This window comes from Saccopteryx bilineata, chromosome 5, assembly GCF_036850765.1.
Source record: "Saccopteryx bilineata isolate mSacBil1 chromosome 5, mSacBil1_pri_phased_curated, whole genome shotgun sequence".
NCBI classification, from domain to species: domain Eukaryota; kingdom Metazoa; phylum Chordata; class Mammalia; order Chiroptera; family Emballonuridae; genus Saccopteryx; species Saccopteryx bilineata.
This window is the reverse complement of record NC_089494.1, coordinates 63,893,573-63,919,112: the sequence shown is the minus strand read 5'-3', so window position 1 is coordinate 63,919,112 and position 25,540 is coordinate 63,893,573. Positions and strand designations below refer to the sequence as shown.

Genomic DNA, 25,540 nt, shown 5'->3' with positions numbered 1-25,540 from the left:
AGTGAAACAAATGGGTTTTCCAAGTTAGGGAATTTGGCCCTCCTAAGAGGCTGCTGCTTTCTTTGTTCTAAGGACTTCTGGATTTGTAGCCATCGTGCCCCCCTCTCCAGCCCACCCTCCTCCTCTCCTCTTTCCCTCCAACCTCCCCAAAATCCTCTGCTACAGCCCACTTCCACATTTTCCTAGCTGTCCTTGAATTGTTGGCAGGATTATAGCATCAAAGACCTTGAGTTCAAAATGGTTCTTTGTTAATTGGCTGACTTGATGCAGGGGTTTTCCATTTCTATGAGAATTACTGATCTTTAGAGGAACCTGAGTAGGGAGGATGTACCCTTTAGATAAAGTGCACTGTTGGGTATGCTCCGTTTTTAAGCATATAATACAGAGTGACACATTTTCTTTAAAAGAAAAAAAACAAAAAAAAACACCCCTCCAACTTCAAAGAACTCTACTGGCTTAAAAATGATGATTGGTGAAAACCCTTAGGTACTATGGTCAGTTTTTAGTAGCTTTCATGTTCCAAGTCTTGTTATTGGTATGAGTGATACAGAGATGAATTAAGCATGTCCCTACTTTGAAGGAACTAACAATTTAGTAGCAGACAGTCATGTAAACAGATAAATCACAGTGTCACTCAATAGGCAGTAGAAGAGAGGTGTGTGCAGAGTGCTGACAGAGTCCGAGAAGGAGCGCCTGGGCAGAGGGATAGAATGTCTACTTAATGCTACTCCCCTCTGACTATTTATCCTAAGTGGCTAATGGCTATAGTAATGTTATAAATATGCTATATATATATATACCCACGCACACACATATATCCTTTTAATTAACGTGAAAATATTTCAACTTTGGAATATATTTTTAAATACACATAATTATATTTCCTGAATTTGAATTATTTTTAAAAATACAAATTGAAACTGTTTATAACCACTAAAGACATCGCCTGCTGACTAGTCAGCACATAAAGAAAGTCTCAGAGAAAAAGATGTACGGTATGTTGGTTATTTACAGAGTGTAAATTAGGAAACTCTAATAGCCCTTTAAAATTAAAGAGCTGCCTGTCTCTCATACTCCCTTACCTCCTTTTTAACCAATGTGGCATTTACCCAACCGTTTCTTGTAACCAACAGCAGCTAGGGGTGGGTTGGCTACTTGGATAAAAGTAAACTCCTTCTGGAGCAGTGGAGTGGACTCTTTCCTAGTAGGTCCAAGGCCGAAAAAATGCACCCTGGTTGATTGGGCTGATAGGGCTCAAATCCCCCTGGCTAGCTTTTCCTTTCCCTTTTTTTAAAAAAAATAATAAATTAATTATTTTAATGAGGGGAGGAGAGAGAGAAAAAGAGAGAGAGAGAGAGAGAGAGAGAGAGAGAGAAGGAGGGGAAAGGAACAGGAAGCATCAACTCCCATATGTGCCTTGACTGGGCAAACTCAGTGTTTCAAACCTGCGACCTCAGCCATCCGATGGAAGCTTCATCCACTGCGCCACCGCAGGTCAGGTGCTAGCCTTTCTATGCATTTTATCCTTCTCTGAGCGGGGAGAACTAGCAGTGTGTTGATGTTATAACCCCTTAAACTAAGTGATAAACAAAGTGTTACTGGCGATTTTTTCTGTCAAGGATACACTTTTCCATCAAGACCACACTTTGTAAACTGCTACATTTCCTTGTGTGGGAGGCAGGAAATTTGGTCTGGATGGACTCTTTGTCAGACAAGGCTGAAGAAAAATATGAAGGTGTGGCCTCAGTTATGAAATCAGAAGTCAGAAATCCTGAGTCTTAATTTGGTCAGAGATACACTGATATACTTTTTTCTGAAAAGATCCTGCTTCAGTGTCTCCAGATAGAAAGTTAGGACGATGGCCTTTGTCCTGTGGAGGTGCACTGACTTTCTGAAGGTTTTTGCAAATGAAATGTGGTATAGGTATCAGTGAGTCCATTTTTCTCCTTTTTCATGAGGGAATGTCCAGGAATACATTACAGAATGTAGAAACCTTTGGTCCCTCGCTTTTTTGATCATGTGATCTGGGCCAGCAACGCCACTGTTACAGGAATATTCTCAGCTTTTAGGTGGTCCAAATTCCTGCATTCTGATTTTCCTTTCTTTGTTGTTTGTTCTATATAGTGGTATCTGCACAGGACAGAATTTATTACACTGCCTTCAAATGTCTTGTTAATGTGCCAGTAGAGCAACTTGTTAAATACAGTGAGTATTTAATTTTTTTATGTGCAAATGCCTTGCCTTCTAAATTCAAAACTTCTGAAGAAATTTTAAAGTTCAGGGTCTGATTACCCTATCAAAGAGCATGTTCTCCTAACTACTATGCCAACTTATTTAAAGTATTATATGCTGCTTTAAAATTAGCTATAAGATGTATTCAATAAGATAAGGCTTCAAACAAAATAACAATGATTTTTAAGTTGGCCATGGTTTGGGATAATCCTTAGCACTGATTCTCCTTGTGGCTGAAAAGAATATAAAATGATTAGGATGTGTTTGGGAATGTTCTTTTTCATCTTTCTCCCACCAGGCCTCCTAGCTGGCTGGTCCTCTGAGCTGTTTCTCTTTTTCGAATTTGTGATACCGAGTTTGGGACCCGTTGTTGCTTCTCCAAACACTGGCAAGAGCTGGAATGGTCCGGAGCTAGTTTGGGTGAAGCAAACACTTGCTTTCACCCAAACCTCAGAAACTATGTTATAACAGAGATTGTTTGCCAAGTGATAATGGGAAAGAATGGTTTATTCTGATGATTTACATGAAGTGACTGTGGGGTGCAGGTGACCTCATCTGCATATTCTGTCTCCCCATGCTTAATGCCTATTACCTGAAGCCCTCTCTCACATCACTTTCTAGTATATTTTTTTCTACTTCATTTTCACAGCTATCATTTGATTCAGCATATGTTAAATATCATAGTAGACATTGTGCTACTTACATCATATATATAATCTCACTTAACCCTTATAACAACCTGGTAAGGTAAGAATTCTGGCTTTTTTGTGTGTGTGTGTGATAGGGACAGATAGGGACAGACAGACAGGAAGGGGAGAGATGAGAAGCATCAATTCTCATTGTGGCACCTTAGTTGTTCAATGATTGCTTTCTCATATGTGCCTTGATGGGGTGGGGCTACAGCAAAGCAAGTGACACCTTACTCAAGCCAGAGACCTTGGGTTCAAGCCAGCGACTTGGGCTTCAAACCAGTGACCTGGGGTTTCAAGCCAGTGACCTTTGGGCTCCCAGCCAGTGACTCCGCACTCAAGCTGGTGAGTCCGCGCTCAAGCTGGCGACTTTGGGGTTTCAAACCTGGGTCCTCCATGTCCCAGTCTGATGCTCTGTCTACTGTGCCACCACCTGGTCAGGCAAATTCTGGCCATTTTACAGATTAGAAAACTGATTCCTAAAGAAGTAGAGGAACTTACTTCAGGCTTTCAGCTGGGAACTGGGTGAGGCTAAGCTGTCTTTCTTCAGTGTTTGCCTTGACCTGAATTGACAAACTCCAGAGATCACTGGTTTAAGTTCTAACTTAGAATCACCTTGTCTTTTTATTTCTCATTGAAGACATTTTTATAGACAGCAAGCAAAATTTTTCTTTCAAGAAATTTATTTTAAAAACATCTTCCAGTCTGGCCTTCTTAGATCACACTGTGTGTGGCATGAGGTATACTTAGCTTCATATTTGTTTCAGATGATGGTGGGGATAGAAAACCAGATTTTTCCAAGTAGGGGACTCACCTCAGCCTTAGAAGCTGAATTTTAAATTTAATGTGATTCACTTAAGGTTTGAGTTTATTTCTGGCTTGCTGGAAAACTGCAGCTTCCTGGCTTAGAAAAATTCCCTCAAAACAAACTTGAGAAAAAGAATCCCACCTAGGTTGGCAATGTGAAATACTTTACTGCATTTTAATGAGCTCATTGTAAGTGAATTTGAAACATTCAAGTCAATTTACTTTAACATAGATCTGGATAAACAACCTAAGTGTCCACTGATGGCCGAGTGGATAAAGATAATGTGGTATAGGTACAATGGAATATTATCAGCCACAAAACAAGAAGGAAATCCTTTCATTTGTGACACCGTGGATAAACCTTGAGGGTATTACGCTAAGTGAAATAAGTCAGAGAAAGACAAACACTGTATGATCTCACTTATATGTGAAATCTAGAAAAAATTGCTCATAGGTAATAGAGAACAGATTGGTGGATACCAGAGATGGGGATGGGAGAGTGGGAAAAGTGGTAAAAATGATAAAAAAAAAAAGTTTCAAACTTCCAGTTAATAAGATAAATACATCTTGGGGAAGTAATGTACAATATAGCGACTGTAGTTAACAATACTATATTGAATATTTGAAAATTACTAAGAGAATAAACCTTAAAAGTTCTCATTACTAGAAGAAAAATTGTACTATGTGATGTGAGGTGATAGATGTTAACTAAACTTCTGGTGATCATTTTGCTATATATTCAAATATCAAACCATTATATTGTATATCTTAAACTTCTACAATGTTATATATCAATTATATCTCAGTTAAATAAATCAATTAAATATCAAATTAAGTATCAATTAAATAAATAAAGTAGATCTGGGTGTTAAAATAAAGTATTGCTGGCAATCTTGATTCTCCTGATCCCAACCAAAGGCAGGGTTGCCCTAAAAGATGTGCTGTGAGTTAGCAAACAAAAAGTCAAAAAGAAAGCATTAAGTTCATTGTGGAAGGAAAGCCCCTGAATACTTATACAGAGACCAAATGCAGTATAGAAAACTCTCTTTTTCTGAAACAAAACAATCTGCCATCGACAAGTAGCATCCCTATTTGAAACAGTTTATATATCCAGTTGACGGAATGTCTAGGTATATCAGAGCCAATGCATCACTCATAAAAGCCAAATTCTGAAAGCCTGTATACAGGTGGAAGTTCTGTTTTTAATACAACATTCAAAGTGCTTTAGATCTCATTAACTTTATTAATACTAAGGCAAGTTAACTTTGTGGGGTGGATACTGTCCTCAGAGGCAGGATTTGAAGCAAGGCTCCACAGATCATGTGCTAACCATTCTGATACATGACCTTTCATTAAAGGGCTCCAGGGAATATGTAAAATGGTTGGTTAGCACAACCACAGAGGAGAATAAAGAGATATTTTCAATAAATAGTTTCTGTGTTGCCTAAAAGCAGCATATATGATATTCTCTGTGTTGGTAATGGTGAAGTCAATGTAACAGTGAACCTGATAGCAAAATAGTTAAAGTAGGTCCCAGCTAATGAAAACTGTATCAGGCATGATGAGTTCTTCAGACTTCTCCACAGGTGACCAAAGTTTAAAATTATTTGAAAGCTTGCCTACCAAAGGTGGGGTATAGAAATATTTTTATTTTTTTTTGTATTTTTCTGCCGGGATCTACTCGGCATGCCCACCAGGGGGCGATGCTCTGCTCATCTGGGGCGTTGCTATGTTGCGACCAGAGTCATTCTAGCGCCTGAGGCTGAGGCCATAGAGCCATCCTTAGTGCCCGGGCCAACTTTGCTCCAATGGAGCCTTGGCTGCAGGAGGGGAAGAGAGAGACAGAGAGGAAGGAGAGGGGTAGGGGTGGAGATGGGCACTTCTCCTGTGTGCCCTGGCCAGGAATCGAACCTGGGACTCCTGCACGCCAGGCTGATGCTCTACCACTGAGCCAACCGGCCAGGGCCAGTGATGTTTCTTAAGCTTATCAAGGTTATCACACATTGGTTAAAACTGTGACCTCCCAGATTGTCTTCTGAATTTGAACCTGCTGCACCCCACTTTTGGTTACATTTGACTGGAGTTATTGATTGGCTAAGAAGTTACCTTGACTATGCTAAAGGACTCACTTTGGCAGCTGTTACCACCTGTGGACCACTGATGGTGTTCAGGTGGGTTTACGTTGTAGCACCTACTGCTCTCTTGTATGAATACCTGGTGAGGTGAAGGGGCACCCTACCCCATCTCCACATGCACACAAAGTTCCAGCTCTTGCCCTGGATTGCTCTATGTTTCTATTTCTAATGCAGGGATACCAGGAACTTTCATCCTAGCACTTCTTAGACTTTTTATCCTAGGGGAACCCTTTGGCAGGCTGCTGAAGACCACAGACCCCTGTGTTATTTATTTATTTATTGTATGTTTCTGAAGCAGGGGGTGGCAGACAGACAGACTCCCAGGTGTGCTCGACTGGGATCCACCCAGCATACTCACCAGAGGGCTAGCTATGTTCTGCCCATCTGGGGCGTTGCTCCGCTTCAACTGGAGCCATTCTAGAGCCTGAGGCAGAGGCCATGGAGCCATCCTCAGCGCCCGGGCCAACTTTGCTCCAATGAAGCCTTGATTGTAGGAAGGGAAGAGAGAGATAGAAAGAAAGGAGAGAGAGAGAAGGGTAGAGAAGCAGATGGGCGCTTCTCCTGTGTGCTCTGGCCGGGAATTGAACCCAGGTCTTCCCTATGCAGGGCCGACACTCTACCGCTGAGCTAACCGGCCAGGGCCAACCCCTGTGTTTTTTAAATGCACAAAATAAAAGACATGAAAACCAATTACATTGAAATACAGTTAACACAATGTTAAAAAAATGTACTGCAGCAATACACATACTTGTTAATTGACATGACATAAGACCTAGTGGAGGGTCTGTCTATCTGATAACTGCTCTGATTTAAGATATATGCAACAGCTATGATGTGATGTAAAAAACCTGTGGTTTCTACTGGAGAATAAGTCATAGATATTTATCCTACTGTCACCGTTGGATAGCCTACATTAACAATGAAAAGAACTACTAAATGTCAGAAGTTAGTGAAAATAAAAATGTAATTTCTTTTGTCATTGAAATGCACAGTAACTGAACTTTCTTTCCCCCAGTTAAGAACCACTCCAGGGTAAGAACAAACTCAGTGGAGGCCTCACCCCATGTCCTAGAGGCAGGAGCCTTTGGGCCACCCACACTGAGTCAGAACTGCCTATTGGCAGGGAAGTTCTTCCTACTAATCCTGGGAATTTGGGGCCTGAGAAGAGGGGCTCCTGAGCTTCGTGGGTACCCCTTTAAGCAACCTATCCTTTACTGTTGAGGGGCTTCTCGGCCTGTGAACACCTGTGAACACCTGTGAACCAAGCTTTAAATTGCTAACACCAGAGTGACTTCTTCTACAAGCTCCCCTTTACACCTGGGCACAGATCATCTGCAGAAAGAAAATACCCATCTCGTAGGATTGTTAGGAGGACTAAATGAGAAACTAGCGGTGAGCTGTAAAGTGTACAGCACTCTCGAAGTCTGTGCTATTACAATTTTTTGACAACCAGGAACAATCTATGCAGCTCTATTCTCCAAGTATCTGGCGGCATGCGTTAAGCGCTCCATAAACACTTGTGGAATGAATGAATGAAGTCGGCATTTGCATGTGGGCCTCGGTCTGCAAAAACACGCTGTTGAAGGCGAGGAGGGTCGGCGCCTCCTCAACACGTTCTTTTATTAACAAGTAGTAAACGCCTTTCTGGCTCTGCGCCGAACGGCAACCACAATCCACGTGCTTATTTCCAGGAGGACCCCCGGGATGGAGTTGCTCCGCCCAGAGCTCGTCCGCTTGCCTCTCGCGTCGCTGCTTCCGGACCAGGTTAGGGGCGGTAGGAGCAGCCAGGGCCGGGCGGGGTACCGTGCACCGCAGCCAAGCCCGCGGTGAAGGTGCGGGCGGCAGGCCGCGGCTGGAGGGCGAGGAGGGGCCAGAGGGGTGGGGAGGGGCGGGGCGGGACCGGCGTCCTCGTCACTTGATAAAACGCCTGCGAGTCTCTAGAGAACAACGGGCTCATTCAGCGGTGAGAAGCTGCCCGCGAGGGGGAGCGGCCAGGCAGAGAGCGCGACTCGTCCCGGGGGTGGGGCCGGACGCAGCGGCGAGAGGAGACGGAGGTAGCCGCGGTGCAGCCGCGCGGCAGCCTCGCACCCGGCCCGCAGCGCAGGGCAGCCGCCGCACCTCGCAGCTCCCCGCTCCCTTCCCGGTGCGCCGGCCCTCCCATGGCGGCCGCTGGGCAGCTGTGGCTGCTCTACCTGTCGGCGGGGCTTCTGCCCCGGCTCGGCGCTGCCTTCAACTTGGACACCCGCGAGGACAATGTGATCCGGAAAACTGGGGACCCCGGGAGCCTCTTCGGCTTCTCGCTGGCCATGCACTGGCAGCTGCAGCCCGAGGACAAGCGGCTGTGAGTTCCCCGACTCTTCCCACCCCCACCCGGGCGCCGGCCCTCCGGTTCCCGCCGGCCGGCGCTACCCCGCGGCTGCTCCGCCCGGCACTCCGCCGGCCCGCGCGCTCGGGCCCGGCCCCGCCTGGCGCGGTGCCTGCCCGCATTCAGCCCGGGCAGGGAGAACTCGAGGGCCGACCCCTGTGGACCGCGGCCCCCGTACCAGGCGGGACTGTCGGACGCCCTGGGAGAGCTTACTTTTTTTTTTTTTTTTTTAAACAAAGTACTTTCCAGCGATCGTTCCCTCCGGGCATGTTTGCTGGGAACCCGGCAGGTGGCATGCTTTGCTGAGCTTCGCGTGTGTTTGGGCGGGGGTGACGTAGGCTGCAGGGTCGCTGTATTGCTGCGGTAGCGTTACTGGGAGTGGTGCTCCGGGAACATGCAGGCCTTTTCCTAACTCATGGAACACCCCGTCGCCCCGCAGCCTCGCGCGCCCCGCAGAAGTTCGAAAGTCAGTTTTCATCGTGTCCAGCGTGGCTTTTCCCGCAGAGCTTTCGCTCCTGTACGGGAGATAACTTTCACATCCCCTCCCTTAAGAAAAGAAAAGGTAGAACTAACCAAGCACCTGTTCGCAGGACTAGATGAGCAGAAAAAACAAGCCTCTTGGAATGGTGTGCCCGCTCCTCCTCTTCCAGCCCAGGCCCCAAAGTGCCGACGACACCCTCGACCCTCTGGGCCTCTGGTAGGGAGGGGTGAAAGCAACATGTCTGATCGGGGTTTGAGCTTTGCAAGCTAGGTTTGGAAGTGACAGCCCCCACCCCTTCCATTATAGCGTAGCGCGGGGCTCCTCCCGGGAGAAAGTGGAGACTGGTACTTTTAGCTTCTCCTTTTCTTTACTAGAGAGTATTTGGTTACCACATGATCAAACTATTTAGGTTGGAGAGGCGTATTTGGGAGCTTACTCTACTTAATCGCAGTGAGGCTGCATTCTTGATCTGTGCTACCGAAAAATAAACTCACTAAAGGCTCCCCTCCTCCTTCCAGGCCTTTAGTTAATCGAGGTTCTTCTTGGACCAACAGAGCGAAGAAAGCAAAGTTTAGCCAGTCTAGAGTACTTTGTGTTTATGAGAGTTGAATGGGATTTTAGACCCATTGGACTAAAACCCTGGACTAGACCCCTTGATTTTAGCAATTAAGAACTTTGGAATAGGTGAATATTGTGGGCCCCTGTATCTTAAAGCCAAGCCAGGTTCTTCTTCTTCTTCTTCTTCTTCTTCTTCTTCTTTCTTCTTTCTTTTTTTAATAACACCTGCTAGTTAAAGGAAGGAATTATTTGGGAGTGGGGAGGCTGGTGGCTGGTGGTCTGCCGACTTGGCCAGCTGCTTATGCTCTGCTTTGGAAAGAATTATTAAGCTATACATCTGAAATGAAAGGTGGTTTCTGTGAACTCAGTTAATGGATGATGGTTAATAATCTCTGAATACTTACAAGTGCCTAGCTGTGCACCTACACCCATATGGAAAATTTGAACTTGTTCCTGCAGAAATGACTGGGACAGCAAAGGGAATACACTTTCCTTGGCATTCTGTCTCTGCACCAGACATAGTGCAAGCAGACATTGTGGAGGGGAAGTATTGGAGCAAGAACATATCCTTGGGATGGAGATGTGAAATATGTGATTTTAGCTAGGAAGCTCTGTTGTCACGGAGGTTAGCTGCATGTTTGCTAAAACTTGTTGTTGCTGGTGGGCTTCTCTGCTCTTAGAGCTGCTGCAAATCCTGCCAAGAGTGAGAATAAGCCTGTTTGGGGTGCGATGCCTTCTAGAAATGCTCTTTTTAGGGTTGACAGAGGGACTGATCAGATCCTCAAAAGCAAGAGGCCCACTCTAAGGGGACAGGAGCTTTTCCTAGAGCTTAACAGTAATCATAGGGGGTTGTGGTTTATATCAAATGCCACTCCCTACCCCCTTATTCCAGCTTCAGGAGCAGATCGTCCTCTCAGGATAACCCACAGACCATACCCCTATCCATTGTCATCTTTGTTAGTAAAGGATGTGGGTGTAAATAACAGCCAGTGAGATCTAGACCCCACTGGTCCAGCTTCCTCTTCCTAAACTCTGCCCTCTCTGGACAAGCTCAGTTGGTAGTATTTCTGGTGAGAGACCTGAACTCAAATCTGTTCTCAGCCATTTAGTAGCTGTTGTTTTACTTTGAGCCTCAGCTTCTTTATCTGTAAAATGGAGATACTACTGTTTAGTAAGGTTGTTGTGAGGATTAAGAGGTGCAAAGTGTTTAATTCCTGATTGGCCTGGGTACGTACTCATTAAGAGATAGCTATGAGTAATGATAGACTTAGAAGCTGTAATTGAGTTCCTACTGTGTGCCAGCTACTGTACAAATGTTAAACATTCTGTGATTCTAAGACTGCCAAGAGTAAAGCCAAAGGTCGTTGTAGTTTGGGTAATTGATATTTTAAACTCTTAGTCACATTTATGAAACCCATTTTTAAAGCAGTTGAACTCTAATCTATCTTAATTAGATGTATATCAAAAAGAAAATTTAGTGAGTAAGGAACTTGGAGTTAGGAGAAGTAAAATATCAAAGATGTGTAGGAATATCAGATGAATGCACTATTATAAAAACTACCATAGGCATTTCTGGGTTAAATTTTCTCCAATGCTCTTTAAGTATTTAATAACATCTTAAACTCTAGTCAAGATTTTATAAGAGAATACTATTGTATTTGAGAGCCTTAAAACATATTTTGTGTTCCTAAAACTTTCAAGACTATAAAACTGAACTAGAGACTAAAACTTCACTCAGGGTTTTAGGCTGTGGACTAAAAAAAAATTTCACACTCCAAAAGATTATTAGATAGTTGTCAGAGTTACTAAGGTCTGGGTCTGAACTCTTTGGGGTTTTTCATTTCTCTTAGGTACTTAAGGTTGAGTCACACACCACCACTCCCTTTTCCCCTCCACCCGCCCCCCAGGTATGAAGTGACATCTGTGGATATGCCCATCCTGTGAATCATCATAGCTCTTCTGGGAAGAGACGGATCTGTGTATGACTGTAAGGCAGAACCTAGACGAGGGAGAGCTATAAGTAATATTCTCCTGGAATAATTCTGGATTCAGCCTGATTCTGTTTTGGGGACTTTCTGATCACCACTCTCTTCCAGAGGCTCTCCAGGCCCACCCTCACTCTGTTCTGACTCGGTGGTGTTTGATCCCAATTTTCCTCAAGGGTTGTGATGCTCCCACTTTAAAAATCATGTTTACTGAACTAGGGATCTAGTCTGACCTGCTCTCTTTACAGATGAAGAAACAGAAGCTGAACATTAAAGGTCTAAAGTCTCTCAAAGGAGAATTCAGAAATGCCCCTCAGACCTAGAGAAATTGGCCAGCAGCTGAGTTTTGGAAATGCACTAGGTTGTGTTGATTTATTAAACTGCTTCCCACATGGGTCAGGGCTATCTATTTAAATACCTGTGCTTGGACTTTCTTCCTCTTGGCCCTATTCCAGCTGGCTTCGGATCAGCTTCTGGGTCCCTCCTTCTTTGCCTGTCGCCCCCCTTCTTCTGAAAATGCCCAGTGAGTAGTGATGGTAGCTAGCCAAGGATCCAAGTTGTCTTCAGGATGTGTACCTAAGCACTAGCTTCCTTGAATTCATTCAAAATGCCATATGGCCCAGGGCCATCATCTGTGCTCAGTCACCTTGAGTCCTGAGAGTGAAGAAAGATGGGTGGGTCACTTAGTGATCACAGGACTACAAGAAAGCAAAAATAAGCAAGTTTATTTTTTTAAGTTAATTAATTAATTATTTTTATTCAGTTAGAGGATGGAAGGCAGAGACAGACTCCCACATGTGCTCCAACCAGGATCCACCCTGCAAGCCCACTAGAGGGCAATGCTCTGCCTATCTGGGGCCTGAGGGGGAGGCCATGGAGCCATCCTCAGCACTGGGGCTATGGCTGCAGGAGGGGCGAAGGGGTAGAGAAGCAGATGAGCGCTTCTGTGTGCCCTGACCAGGAATTGAACCCAGGACTTCCACAGACAGGGCCAATGCTCTACCACTGAGCCAATGGGCAAGGGCTAAAAATAAACAAGTTTAATTTTAACATAAGTAATTTAAATTTCCCCAAGTAATGACTTCGGGTTGAGAAAAAGGGTCGGAGTATTCATTTAGTTTTATGTCGGGAAAGTCAGCTTACATGCTCATATAATATTTTCCACTATTCTAAAGAAGCAATTACTCTGTTTTTAGCTGCATGGTATGGTATTTTAGCATAACAATAATACTGATTTAATTTAAGCTTTTGTAAACAAATAGTACTGGAACTATGGCATATGGCACCCTTAGGACCTTGGCTCAATATATGACAGTGGGCATAGTTGGCCAGTGAATTATTTGGCACTTTCAAGTGGGACGGTGGAAACATAATAGAAAATACTATTGTATGCTTAGATGACTGGGTCAGTTTTATTTGGAACACTGATTGGTTTCGAGTCGGCCCATCTTAAAGAATATAACTATCAAGAACCAGTTTAAATTTTCCCTTGAAAATCTTTTTAGTCTAGCCTACACTCCAGCAATTTCTGCTTCCTTTCAGTGTCTATAGCACTTAGTATCATGTGCCTGACAGTTCTGATGGTTTTCAGTTTATCGACCACTTCTGAGGACGATCCAGTCCCCCTCAACTGGATTATAGGTTATGTGAGGGCAGGGGTCTTCTGTTCATTTCTTTGCCTGATAGCTCCTTGCAAATACAATTGAGTCATATCACACACCCAATTTAACTTGTGAAATCAACTCTTCCACTCAGGGTAGAGAGAACAAGAAATCCCTTTAGTTAAGCCTTTGCCCTCCCTGCTTAAAGTAGCCCCTGGTCTCTGCTGGCCCCAGGGAAAGGGATGCTTTATCCATAATGCAGGGACACATAAGATGTTAATTATTGGTTTTTGAGTTTTGAACGGTCTAGGTCTCAGCTAAGGAATTTTCACGAGTGATTTTTAATTACACTTGACTTTTGCCTTGAAGGCAGACCTAGGAACTTAACCCCAGAAATACAGGGTGACCTGCACTGCAGTGGGCACTCAAGACTTATTGGTTGATGTAATGAGACTAGATAGAAAAGGATGTCTATGGAATAGATCCTGAAAGCAGTTTGACAAGGGTGTGGGGGTCAAATGGGAGTCAATATGTGAAGGCACTTGTGAATTGATGCTGAAGCTTTAGTTAAGGACAGTAAGGGAATCTTGGATACATATATATAACTCTTATAGTGGGGAAGCTGCTGCCCCCTCCAGTGAGAGCTGTAGAGTGGTGATCTGGGTGGACCGTGTGTCTGGAATCAGAGTTTCTACAGCCTCTTTGGTGGGTGGTCAAGATTGAGCCCTGCAGTAATGGACACCAGGGGCAGGGCCAGCCCCTGCTGCTTGGCCTACTCTTCTGTTTGGGTATAATTTTAAAATCAAATCTGGCTGGTCATCAGGACAACTTGGGGGATCTCTGTGTAAAACATAATTCTAGATTCAGCCTCGTCTGTTGCACTAGATGGGATCAATTTCCATTAGTATGATCCAGGAATCTGTTCTTTTTTTTTTTTTCAGTGAGAAGAGGGGAGGCAGAGACAGACTCCCGCATGTGCCCCAACTGGGATCCACCCGGCAAACCCACTAGAGAGTGATGCTCTGCCCATCTAGGGCTGGTGCTCCATTGCTCAGCAACTGAGCCCTGGTTGTTGTTTTTTTTTTTAGTGCCTGAGGTGGAGGCCAGGGATCCATCCTCAGCGGCCCAGGGCCAACTCTCTCTAGCCCATTAAGCGATGACTGCAGGAGGGGGGCAGGGAAAGAGAGAGAAGAGGGAGGAGAAGGGGTGGAGAAGCAGATGGTCGTTTCTGTGTGCCTTGACCGGGAATCGAACCTGGGGCATCCACATGCCAGGCTCATGCTCTACCACTGAGTCAAATGGCCAGGGCCAAGAGTTTGTTCTTAAAGTTTTCTAGGTTTGAGCTAAATGAGCTTTCCCTTTCTTATATACAGAAGACAGCATAATGTGTAGTGGATAAGAGTGGAGTCTAGAACTGGAGTCTAGATCCCAGCTACAGTTTAAAGCTAGCTGGAATCAAATCCTGCTCTGCCGTTGACTAGCTGTGACATTGTACAGGATGCCTACAATCCTGCACCCAGTTCCGATGTGTGAGGGTTTCCCACATACCACTAAATAATTCTCAGCCCCCAGCAGGGTGTCCTACAGTGTAACCCAATTCTGACACTGCTGCCTGGAGATAGCATCATACCCACAGGTTAAGGACTCAGTCCCTACAACACCGCTCCCCCCCCACTTCAGATACCAGTTGTTAAGTCCAAGTTGTCTGATGGACCAGCTATAGATCGAAGGTTACCAGACCCTCTCCATGGGTTCAGTTAATTTGCTAGAGTGGTTCACAGAACTCAGGGAAGCATTTTACTTCCTAGATTATGATTTTATTACTAAAAGATATGAATTTAGGAATGGCCAGACGAAGGAGATGTGGGAGGGAAGGGCATAGAGCTTCCATGTTCCCTCTGAGCATACTGCTCTGCCCAAATCTCCATGCGGTTACCAACCTGGAAGTTCTCCAAACGCCATCCTTTTGGGTTTTTACGGAGGCTTCTCTGCTTAGGCACAATTTATTAACTCAATGTCTATGGGTGTTTGAACTCAACCTATAGCTCCACGCCCATCCCAGGAGGACAGGAGTGTGGGACTAAAAGTTCCAACCCTCTAAGGAAATGTTTGGTTCTCCTGGCAACCAGCCCCCATTCTGAGGTGCTTTCCTACAGTCCTCTCATTAACATAGCTTAGTCACTTTCCTCACGTGGGAAGTTCCAAGGGTTTTAGGAGTCCTGAGACAGAAACAGGGACAAAGACCAAATATATAAATATATTTATTATAAATATATGTATATTTCCATGTCAATACCTAACCTCTCTAGTCCTCTCTTTCCTTAGCTGTAAACTGAGGGTAATTGCACCTAAGACTAGTCCTGGCCCAGAGTAAGCACTCTGTGTCTGTTAAGCAAATGAGGAAACCAAGGCCTGTGCAGTGTGCAGATTTTCAACCTTTAGTAGATTTTTGTTTATTTTATTATTTATTTATTTGTATTTTTCCGAAGTTAGAAGTGGGAGCAGCAGACAGACTCCTGCATGCGCCCGACCAGGATCCACCCAGCATGCCCACCAGGGGGCGATGCTCAGCCCCTTGGGGCATTGCTCTTGTTGCAACTGGAGCCATTCTAGCACGTGAGGCTGAGCCCATGGAGCCATCCTCAGCGCCTGGGCCAACTTTGCTCCAGTGGAGCCTTGACTGCAGAAGGGGAAGAGAGAGACAGAGAGGAAGGAGAGGGGGAGGGGTGGAGAAGCACATGGGCACTTCTCCTGTGTGCCCTGGCCGGGAATTGAACCTGGGACATCCACATGCTGGGCCGACACTCTACCGCTGAACCAACTGGCCAGGGCCCAGATTTTTGTTTATTAAACAGGCACTTAGAATTGCAGACCATGATCTCTAGGAACTAAATTAAGAAGCTAGTTGTTAATTAGGCATGAACTGTGACATGGAGATGGGCTCTTTACCAGTGTGAGTCCCTATTAGTCTGGTGGTTATCTACCCTATTTTCCCATGAATAAGACATTCTTTTTTGAAAAATTTTAGGTCTAAAAACGGGGTGTGTCTTATACAGTGGTTGTAGTTTTTTTTTTTACTTGCATTTAACCAGTGTGGCATTTCAAATGCCATAGATGGAACTGAGGACGAGACAATATATGAAGACAGTGATTCGTCATCAGACACAGATGAGGACAAGCTAATGGATGGGAGTTTTGACAGTGATGAGGAGCTGTATGAATTTTACAATGAATAAAACTTGAGTTCAATAACTCTATGTAATACTGTTTTTTTTCTTCAAATTTTGGGCCCCAAAATTAAGGTGCATCTTTTACATGGGGAAATACAGTAATCTGCTTTTTGTTTCATTTAGATAAACAAAGTGAAATAATCTTAACTCAGTGACTAGTCCAAGGTTAGCACGATGTTTTCATAGGCAGGAGACCTTCCTCACTTTACCCCCTCCCTGCCCACATGCACACATCCTGGATTGCAGTGTTGGATACTGCTATCACTTCATCTCGTCCTGCATTGGCAAAGGGACTTTAGAAAACTTTTAAGTCTTTAGGACCAATTAAGTGGCAATGACTGTTCTGAGCTAGGAGCAGTGGGGAAGGAGCCACAGAAGCAACTGTATACAGGTGACGGGGAACTGCGGGGAACTGTGGCCGTCTGCTCACTTGTTTATTTGCCAACTGGCTAGATGTATTTTGTGTGTCATACAATCCAAAGATTACTTATAAGAAAAGCCTTTTAGAGAAATAGGCTTTCTGAGCCTGGGAGTACAGAAGTGAAAATAAACTTTGGAATACTTTGAAAGGGCACCTTGGTTAGTGACAGGAAGAATAAGCAAAGCACAAGGTATGGCCTGTTTGCCCGAGGTCTGTGCTCACTCTGTGTGGGGATAGCAATCTCACTACGGTTTCTTCATTTCGAAAAGCACTTCATTTGTACTGAGGTTATTGTAATTGTATGTGTGTGTCATGCAAATGATAATAAACATTTCCGACCCACAGGGTAGGATGTCACTGAAGCGTAAGTCTTTTGAGCCAGTTGACTGTTTTCAGAGTCCTGCTCTTCAGGATGTATGGCCATTGCTCAAGTGGTCATGGTCTTCTGTGGACCCGACAGAGCAGCAGGATATAAAGTTAGCTAGAGGATCCTCATCAAAGTGTGTCACAGCCAGAGGTGTGGAACGCCTGTTCCCGAGGGCCAGCAGCCAAAGGCCCATTTGGCAGCGCAGGGAGTTTGAAGTGTTGCTTTTGCTGAGGACAGTGAGAAGTCCTGCCTGGGTCCCTTTCCCACTGATACATCTTGTCATATGATGGCCTGATATGCCCTCTCCCCCACCCCCAATGGCAGGGTAGTCCTCTTTGTCCTTAGAGAACAAAGGTGTTTTGAAGTTGTGAAATGGAAATGTTTAGAAATCTATAAAGCTCTGGAGAGAGATTGGAGATAGGAAAAGATACTTAAAAGGGCTGGGATGAATGTATTGATTATAGCCTCAGGGATCCACCTTTGCTGTGACATAAATATACCCAAGCATTTTCAAATAAGGAAAAGCTTAAAAAGAGCCTCAGATATGCAGAGACATGATTCTAGAAAAATGGCATTTGCCTGGGAGGCCTCGTGGCTGCTTAGGAAACTGGGCTTACAACATGCTGATTTAGGACAATACTCAGGAAGAGCTGAGCTGGCTTTAATACCTGGGTGATGAAAAGGTCTCATATGAACTCACAAGTGCAAAAAGAGATGGATCTGGGTGCTCTTGGGCCTTCTGGAGGCTCAAGACAGGGGACCTGGGAAGACTGAGGAGAATCCTGGTGAACTAGATGGTCCAGATCTCAGGGCGGCCTTGAGGGCGCCAGCTGGAGAAGGGTTGTCATGCTTAGAACATGATAAAGCCATTTCAAATACCATATCAGATCAGCCAGTTGAGAGATAAAAGTACTTTCCAAGCCTCGTATTATATTTAGAAAGTGCCCAAGTCTGCTCTAGAGATGACCTGAGAAAGGGTATTGAAGTGTGGAGAGATACCCTGGGGAGCCGCACTCCGGGTGATCCCAGGAGGCCAGCGCTGAGAGACAGTGATCCCCCACGCCTAGCAGCACCACCTGCCGAGAGCCGTCTGGGAAGGCTCTCCACTTTCGGAGGATAAGAAATTGGTTTTCTGTAAGCTCATTTATTTCTCTGTGTATATATGTATAAATGTGTATTTTATATCTCAACCTAAAAGAAATAGTGATTTTTATCCTTGAACATGAGGAACAAGTAAAAACTTGGAGGGAAGTGGGCTCTGGACCTACTAGAGAAACTATAACCAAATTTTTTGGGTTTTCCTATGGAAGTTGTTAGTTTAACAGATATTTATTGATCATTTACTATGTATTAAGCACTATACTATGTATTAGTACTAGAGATGTAGCAGCAAGCAAAATAGATAAAATCCTTGCTTAGGTTTCAGTGAGGGAGACAAAATATTATAGAGTATTACATTAGATGGTAATAAGTGATACAGAGGAAAATAAACTGGAGAAAGGGAATAGGGAGTGGGAGTAGGAGGTGATTGGCAACAGGTCAGCCAAGGAAAGCTTCGCTGAGAAGGTGAAAATATGAGTTATGTCAATATTGGGAGGAAGAACATTCCTAGCAGTAAAAACAACAAGTGCAAAGGTCCTGAGACAGAAACATGTTCAACATGTTCAGGAATAGCAAGGAGGCCGGTAGTCTCCTGGGAGGCAAATTGTATAGGGTCTTACTTGACTGGTGGTAGTGCAGTGGACAAACCATTGACCTGGGACACTGAGGTCACTGGCTTGAGGTAGGATTATTAACATGATACCATGATTGCTGACTTGAGTTTAAGGTCACTGGCTCAGCTGGAGCCCCTGGTTAAGGCACATATGAGAAATAATCAATGAACAACTGAAGTGCCGTAACTACAAGTTGATGGTTCTCATTTCTGTCTCATAAACAAGAAAACAAGTAAATTGTATAGGGCTTTTTGGTGATTGAAAGATTTTGGCTTTTACTTTTTCTTTTTTTTTTACAGAGACAGAGTCAGAGAGAGGGATAGATAGGGACAGACAGACAGGAATAGAAAGAGATGAGAAGCATCAATCATCAGTTTTTCGTTGCAGCTCCTTAGTTGTTCATTGATTGCTTTCTCATATGTGCCTTGACTGTGGGGCTACAGCAGACTGAGTAACCCCTTGCTCAAGCCAGCGACCTTGGGTCCAAGCTTTTTTTTTTTTTTTTTGCTCAAACCAAATGAGCCTGTGCTCAAGCTGGCGACCTCGGGGTCTCGAACCTGGGTCTTCCGCGTCCCAGTCTGATGCTCTATCCACTGCGCCACCGCCTGGTCAGGCAGGCTTTTACTCCTGAATAAGATGGAAAGCCATTGGATTGTTCTGAGAAGAGTATGACATGTTCTGACTTAAAATTTATTTATTTTATTTTAATTTTTTTAATGTTTATTTTATTGACTTTAGAGAGAGGAAGGGAGATAGCAGGAGAGAGACAGGAACATCTATCTGTTCCTGTATGTGCCCTGACCAGGAATTGAACCGGCAACCTCTGCATTTCAGGATGATGCTCCAACCAACCAAGCTATCCAGATTTTAAATGGATTTTTCTGCTAGATTTTTGAGAATAGACTGTATGAAGGCAAAGGCAGATGTAGTGATATTAATTAGGAGGCTCCTGTAATGATAGATAAGAGATGATGTGGTTTGGATCAAAATGGTAGCAGTGAAGAGAGTGAGAAGCGGTTGGACTGTGGACCTAGTTTGAAGGCATAGTCAGTAGGATTTCCTATGGACTGGATATTAAGTGAGAAAAAGTAGAGAAGAACAGCTCCCAGGTTTTTGACTTGATTAGCTGGAAGGGTGTGAAGTTGTGAGATGAGGGTTTAGGGAGGATTGTAAGAGAAATAGGCACTGGTGGAAGATCAGGAGTTTGATTTTAGACATGTTGGGTTTTAGATTCTAGACATCCGGGTGGAGTTGTTGAGTAGGCAGAACCTGAAGTTCAGGTGGAAAGTTTTGGATTGGAGATACAGAGAGTGGGTCATTGGCTTCTATGTTGCATCAAGAGTGAAGGACTGAGCAATGGATAAGATACCAAGGGAGCAAAGGCCGAGCGGTGGGGCACTCCCATGCCAAGGTGAGGGGGACCACCAGCACTGGAGACTGAGAGGGATGGCTGATGAGGTAGAAGGACTTAGGAGACGTGCTATCCTGAATGATTATTAGGAGTGGTCTGTGGCTGTGCCGTCTGACACTGAGGACTGATCCCTGCCATAGCAATGTGGAGGCCGTCGGTGAGCTTACCAGAGCACTGCGGAGGAGGGCGGGAGCAGTGCCAGGTTGGAGCAGGCTGGTGAGAGAGAGAACAGAAGAGGGACTGAGAACAAAGAACAGTAACGCTGAGTTTTGCTGAAAAGAGAACAAGTGCTAAGGCAGAAATGAGGTTCAGAGGGAATTTCATCATTTTTTTCCAAGATGGGAGAAAATTCTAGTGAGCTGGTTGGTTGACGCTGATTCAGTAGAAGAGGAGAGATGAACACAGGAGCGGGGGCGCTGGTGTGACGTCTGCGAGTGGGTGAGAGGGCTACCCCAGTGGCAGGGCGGGCCTGGCCACTGCCGTAGAAGGCATGGACGCAGTAGGTGGAAGACTGTGAGGGTTTTTTTTTCTGGTTGCTTCTGATTTTTCAGTGAATAACAGCAGATTATATTAGTTCTGAGCTACTCAATACTTGTGTAGAAGTTTGCCTTGTGGGGAGTAGGAACTCCATTCTAGAATTAGAGTGATGTGAGGATCGAATCCTAGCTTCTTCATGTTCTATGGACTTGACTTTGGACAAGTTACTTGTCCTCCTCAGTAGCATGGTGGTACTAACAGTAACCCACAGGGCTGTGCAGATTAAATGGGGTGAGTGTAAAGCGTTTAGCATAGAGCCTGGCATGTGCAGTGAACATCAGCCTCTAGTGTTGGGGGTGCCTTGACATAAAATATGAATATAAATCCCTCACACGGGGGAGTTTTTGTAGCTATCTTATCTTTACAGTCCTTTGAGGATCAGGTCAAAGATGAGGTTGCCCCAGGATGGGGCTACAACTAGAGTAGGGACAGTTCACAGACAGCTAGGACCTGTACCACTGTCTTCTAGAAAGGAAGGGGGGAAATGGGACGTGAAAATGGCAGTACAGCAGAACGCTCCAAGAATCTCCAGTTCCTTATACTGTATTTGCACTCCAGAAGATCCCAGCTTTTTATTTTGTTAAGTTCTTACAAGGCTCGTTTTAGGTGTTGAGTGAACATTTCCTGTGTGGGAGTATCTGCTGTGCCAGACTATGGTACTGTCTTGGATGGCAGTGTCCGTGTGTCCTCCGGGCCAGGTAGACCCCATGGTACTGTCTTGGATGGCAGTGTCCGTGTGTCCTCCGGGCCAGGTAGACCCCATGGTACTGTCTTGGATGGCAGTGTCCGTGTGTCCTCCGGGCCAGGTAGACCCCATGGTACTGTCTTGGATGGCAGTGTCCGTGTGTCCTCCGGGCCAGGTAGACCCCATGGTACTGTCTTGGATGGCAGTGTCCGTGTGTCCTCCGGGCCAGGTAGACCCCATGGTACTGTCTTGGATGGCAATGTCCGTGTGTCCTCCGGGCCAGGTAGACCCCATGGTACTGTCTTGGATGGCAGTGTCCGTGTGTCCTCCGGGCCAGGTAGACCCCATGGTACTGTCTTGGATGGCAATGTCCGTGTGTCCTCTGGGCCAGGTAGACCCCATGGTACTGTCTTGGATGGCAGTGTCCGTGTGTCCTCCAGGCCAGGCAGACCCCATGGTACTGTCTAGGATGGCAGTGTCTGTGTGTCCTCCAGGCCAGGTAGACCCCAGGCTTTGGACAAGTGTGTGTGCTGTGCCAGATAGAAGTGAGCTGGGAACAGGCTCGGGGCTCCTAGGCCTTGCTTTCTGCTCCTGCAAGCCTGGTCAGTTGTCTTTGTGATCCTGGCCAACCTATCCGATGTCTCGCTTCAGGCATTGAATAAAACTGACGCATGGCCTTGTTGAGTTGCCAGGAATGTACTGGTGAGCACTATGGATTTTAAAACACTGCTAATTTTTAGTACCTTCTTTCACAACAAGTAGTACAGGCTGGAGGCAGCCTGAGATAAGTCTGAATCTGAAAGGAAATAGAGTATCTCTGCGATTATGCAAGAGTATGAATAATCAGGACTTTAACATCTATTGCCCTGGGGTGTGCCACAGATTAAATACTGAATGTCTTTCGGAGGGGGCGTGGTGGTGCGTTGTTGTTGCTGTTATCTCATTCTAGTACAGAATGAAATGTGTAAATTTTTAACATAAAACATGAGGCTTTAAAGACATTCCAAGCTTTTGGTGGTTGCTTTGGGCTGTGCCCTCATACTCATGAGAGGACGGGAGAGAGTGAGAGAGATACAGGAACATCCGTTCTATGTGTGCCCTGACTGGGGATCGAACTGGCAACCTCTGAGCTTCAGGGTGATGCTCTAACCATCCGAGCTATCTGTCCAGAGCCCTTCCTCTGTGCTTTTGTGAAAATAGTTGAGAAGCACTGACTAGCCAAACCTTTTCTTTGTAGAGGGACAACTGAAGCCTGGGAAAGTCAAGTGACAGCTGGGTCATGGATTGTGGGCCCTGACACCCGGCTGCCTGATTGCGCGGTCCACCTAATATTATGCCACACACATCAACCTTTTGGTGAAGCAGCCTATTCTTGGAATTGATTACTTAATTAAATAAACCTGTGCTGCATAATCTTGCCCTTCATAGAATAGTATCTTAACATTTTAAAATGTCTCCCCACCTAATGGCCTGGAAGAGCGATAGCAAATACACAGCCCATGTGGCCCTTTCCCCCTGCTAATTGGGGGCACTTCAAATGGCCATCGCACTTTTTTCAGCTGAGTCTCAGAACTCAGCATTGGATAGCTGTGCTGGTATGTGGCTGTTTGCACAGAAGGCAGCACCTGTCCGCCCTCCTGGCCTGGCCAAACCCCCTGTATGTGGAAGGCACTCTAGAAATGTCTGCCTGTTGGGTACGATCCTTGCTGGTTTGCGGGCTTCTTAAAAGCAAGGCTGACAGTTTGTTCATTTCTGGTTTAAATCTAATAGAAATGGGTACCTAATAAGTATTTGTTGAGCTTTTTTTGAGTTGAATTAATTTCCCAAATGCAGTAAAGACATCTAGAGAACAGAAGGTGGTGTGTAATTTCTTCAGGAGGATTCTCTGTCCCCTGCTGGGGGCAGTTCTCTTCCCTCTCCCATTGTGTTAAAATATACACACCATAAGATTTATTGTCTTATTCATTTCTAAGTGTACAGTTTAGTAGTAAGAAACACATTCACATGCTTGTGAATACCCTGGTGCTTCTTTGGCTTGTTCCAAGGTGTTCATAAATCAGGTACTATAATATGGCCCCATATTTTGAGGCCATAAAATATTGATAAACTTAGCTGAAAACAACGACATGTGGAGTTGTGCCAAATCATATAATCTGATATGCTATTCTAAAGTAGATTAGTGGCAATGTAATTAAGTTTAACAAATTTTGTGGTAGAAATTTAAAATTTCATCTTGTAGCTTAGGGTGTGCTTTCAGTGTAGCGAAGGGCTACTCCTGGGCCCTGGGCCCGCCTTTGCCCGCGGGGTTCCTCACATACAGCTTTAGAGAAACCTGAATACTCTAAATCCTCAGTGCTGTCAAATGGTCCTTGGAACTGCAGTGAAATGATATCTAACGAGATCAGTTTTACTGTAGGCTAATTGATATGAACAAGAGTTGACTTCCTATGGTGTTACAACAAAATGAACGTGATTTGAGGACCTGCTGCAATTTGTCTTAAATTTTAACTGAATTATAGAGAAAATTGCAACAGATAAAAGACCTGGCCATAATAATTTTTTAAGTTGATTTGAGAGAGAGAGAGAAGAACATAGATTTGTTCCTGTATATGCCCTGACCGGGGATGGAACAGGCAACCTCCATGCTTTGGGACAAAACTCGAACCAACTGAGCTATCCAGTCAAGGCCTATGTGTTTATGGCTTCCTTCTTCTCCTACCTAACTCTTAGTAGCTTTAAAATGAAACAGTGAATTCAGTGGCATACTGAGTTCAGATTGAGACTGAGGTTTGATACAACATTTACGGGTTGAAGTTTGAAAGGAATTGTGTTTGTTCAGGGAACAGCAGATTAGACCAACAGCTGTTCCTGGAAGTCAGGCCGCCTCAGCTTGTCTTGCATGTACTTTCCTCCTTCACACCACACCCCCGGCCCGCCCCCAGTTCCTTAGGGCCACGGCGATCTAGCCCAAGGAGCAGCTTTATTTTCTTCCTCTGTTCCTTACCTCTTTGATTTTCTAATGACTGTGTTGTTCAGGTTCTGTTGAGTTCAGTTTAATACTTTTATTCTTACTGATATTTTCATTAAGAAATGTCTAATAAACTATTTGGGAGCTGTCCGAAGAAAAGCTTCCTGGTGGTTCTGAACTGTGGGTCTTCCAAAAGCAGGTGCTAGGACTGACAGATGTATATTGATTGATCAGAGCTTTAATGTGGAGCTTAACCATGCATCATTTCCTCAAAAATAAAAAAAACACAAGTATGCTGTAAAAGAAATCTAAGCTCCATGCTCAAGCCACAGGTGTTTTCACCTGTACAAAAGTGGATATGTTCTAGTATTACTACCCAATAATGCTTCTGTGGATTTTTTTTTTATTTTATTTATTTATTTATTTATTTATTTATTTATTTACAGAGACAGAGAGTGAGTCAGAGAGAGGGATAGACAGGGACAGACAGACAGGAACGGAGAGAGAGATGAGAAGCATCAATCATTAGTTTTTCATTGTGCGTTGCAACACCTTAGTTGTTCATTGATTGCTTTCTCATATGTGCCTTGACCGCGGGCCTTCAGCAGACTGAGTAGCCCCTTGCTGGAGCCAGCGACCTTGGGTTCAAGCTGGTGGGCTTTTCCTTAAACCAAATGAGCCTGCACTCAAGCTGGTGACCATGGGGTCTCGAACCCGGGGTCTTCTGCATCCCAGTCCGACGCTCTATCCACTGCACCACCGCCTGGTCAGGCTGTAGATTTCTTTTAAACCACCTGCAGTGGTGAGGAAAGAACCCAGGACCTGACCCAGAACAGTAACCCGTCTCCCTCTCTGTGTAAGTCACGCACTGGTGGCCGAGGATTTGTTTTGGGTGACGCAGCCGACTTCTGACAGAGTTGCACCTGCAGTGTGCCCTCCCCTCCTGTAGAGGTCTTTCTAGTTTCCCACCTGAACCCCTGTTCTCCACCTCTTCTGCCCACCCCCAAGCAGGGGTCTATCCAGCCAGCATGTCTGTTTTTATAAATGTCATTAGAAGCTTAAGCAGACCCTTTAAAGTTCCACCAAACTTGTGTGAAAATCTTTTCTCATCATAGAAAGTTGCCATCCCGAGTCCCTGAGATAAGCGTTTCTCAGTGAGGAACCCGGCCTGGGTTTGCTTTGCCCGCAAGTCCAGAAGCAGGTGTGTGTTCCCCCATGGATCCGCACTCACCCAGTTCCTGGTTCCCTCCACGCCACTCTTTCATGTTCGGATAGTTAGATGACAGGTGAGGTCAAGTGGCTGACGTGGGCCATGACTCACTCCAGCTCCTCCCTGTAACAAGCGATTACCGC

General features: G+C 45.0%; 1 protein-coding gene across 4 annotated transcripts in view; it reads left to right on the top strand.

Annotated features, from left to right (window-relative positions):
* Window positions 1–7,799: 7,799 nt before the first annotated feature.
* ITGA6 (integrin subunit alpha 6) overlaps window positions 7,800–25,540 on the top strand; it is an 88,783-nt gene continuing 71,042 nt past the window's right edge. For 2 of the 4 annotated variants that reach the window (XM_066278802.1, XM_066278803.1), the window contains exon 1: window positions 7,800–8,204. In XM_066278802.1, the coding sequence (XP_066134899.1) occupies window positions 8,023–8,204 (182 nt within the window). In that variant the 5' untranslated portion in view covers window positions 7,800–8,022. Of the gene's footprint in view, window positions 8,205–8,726; window positions 8,746–8,906; window positions 8,926–25,540 lie in introns of those variants that run through there. The other 2 variants (XM_066278805.1, XM_066278804.1) reach the window with 2 other exon arrangements.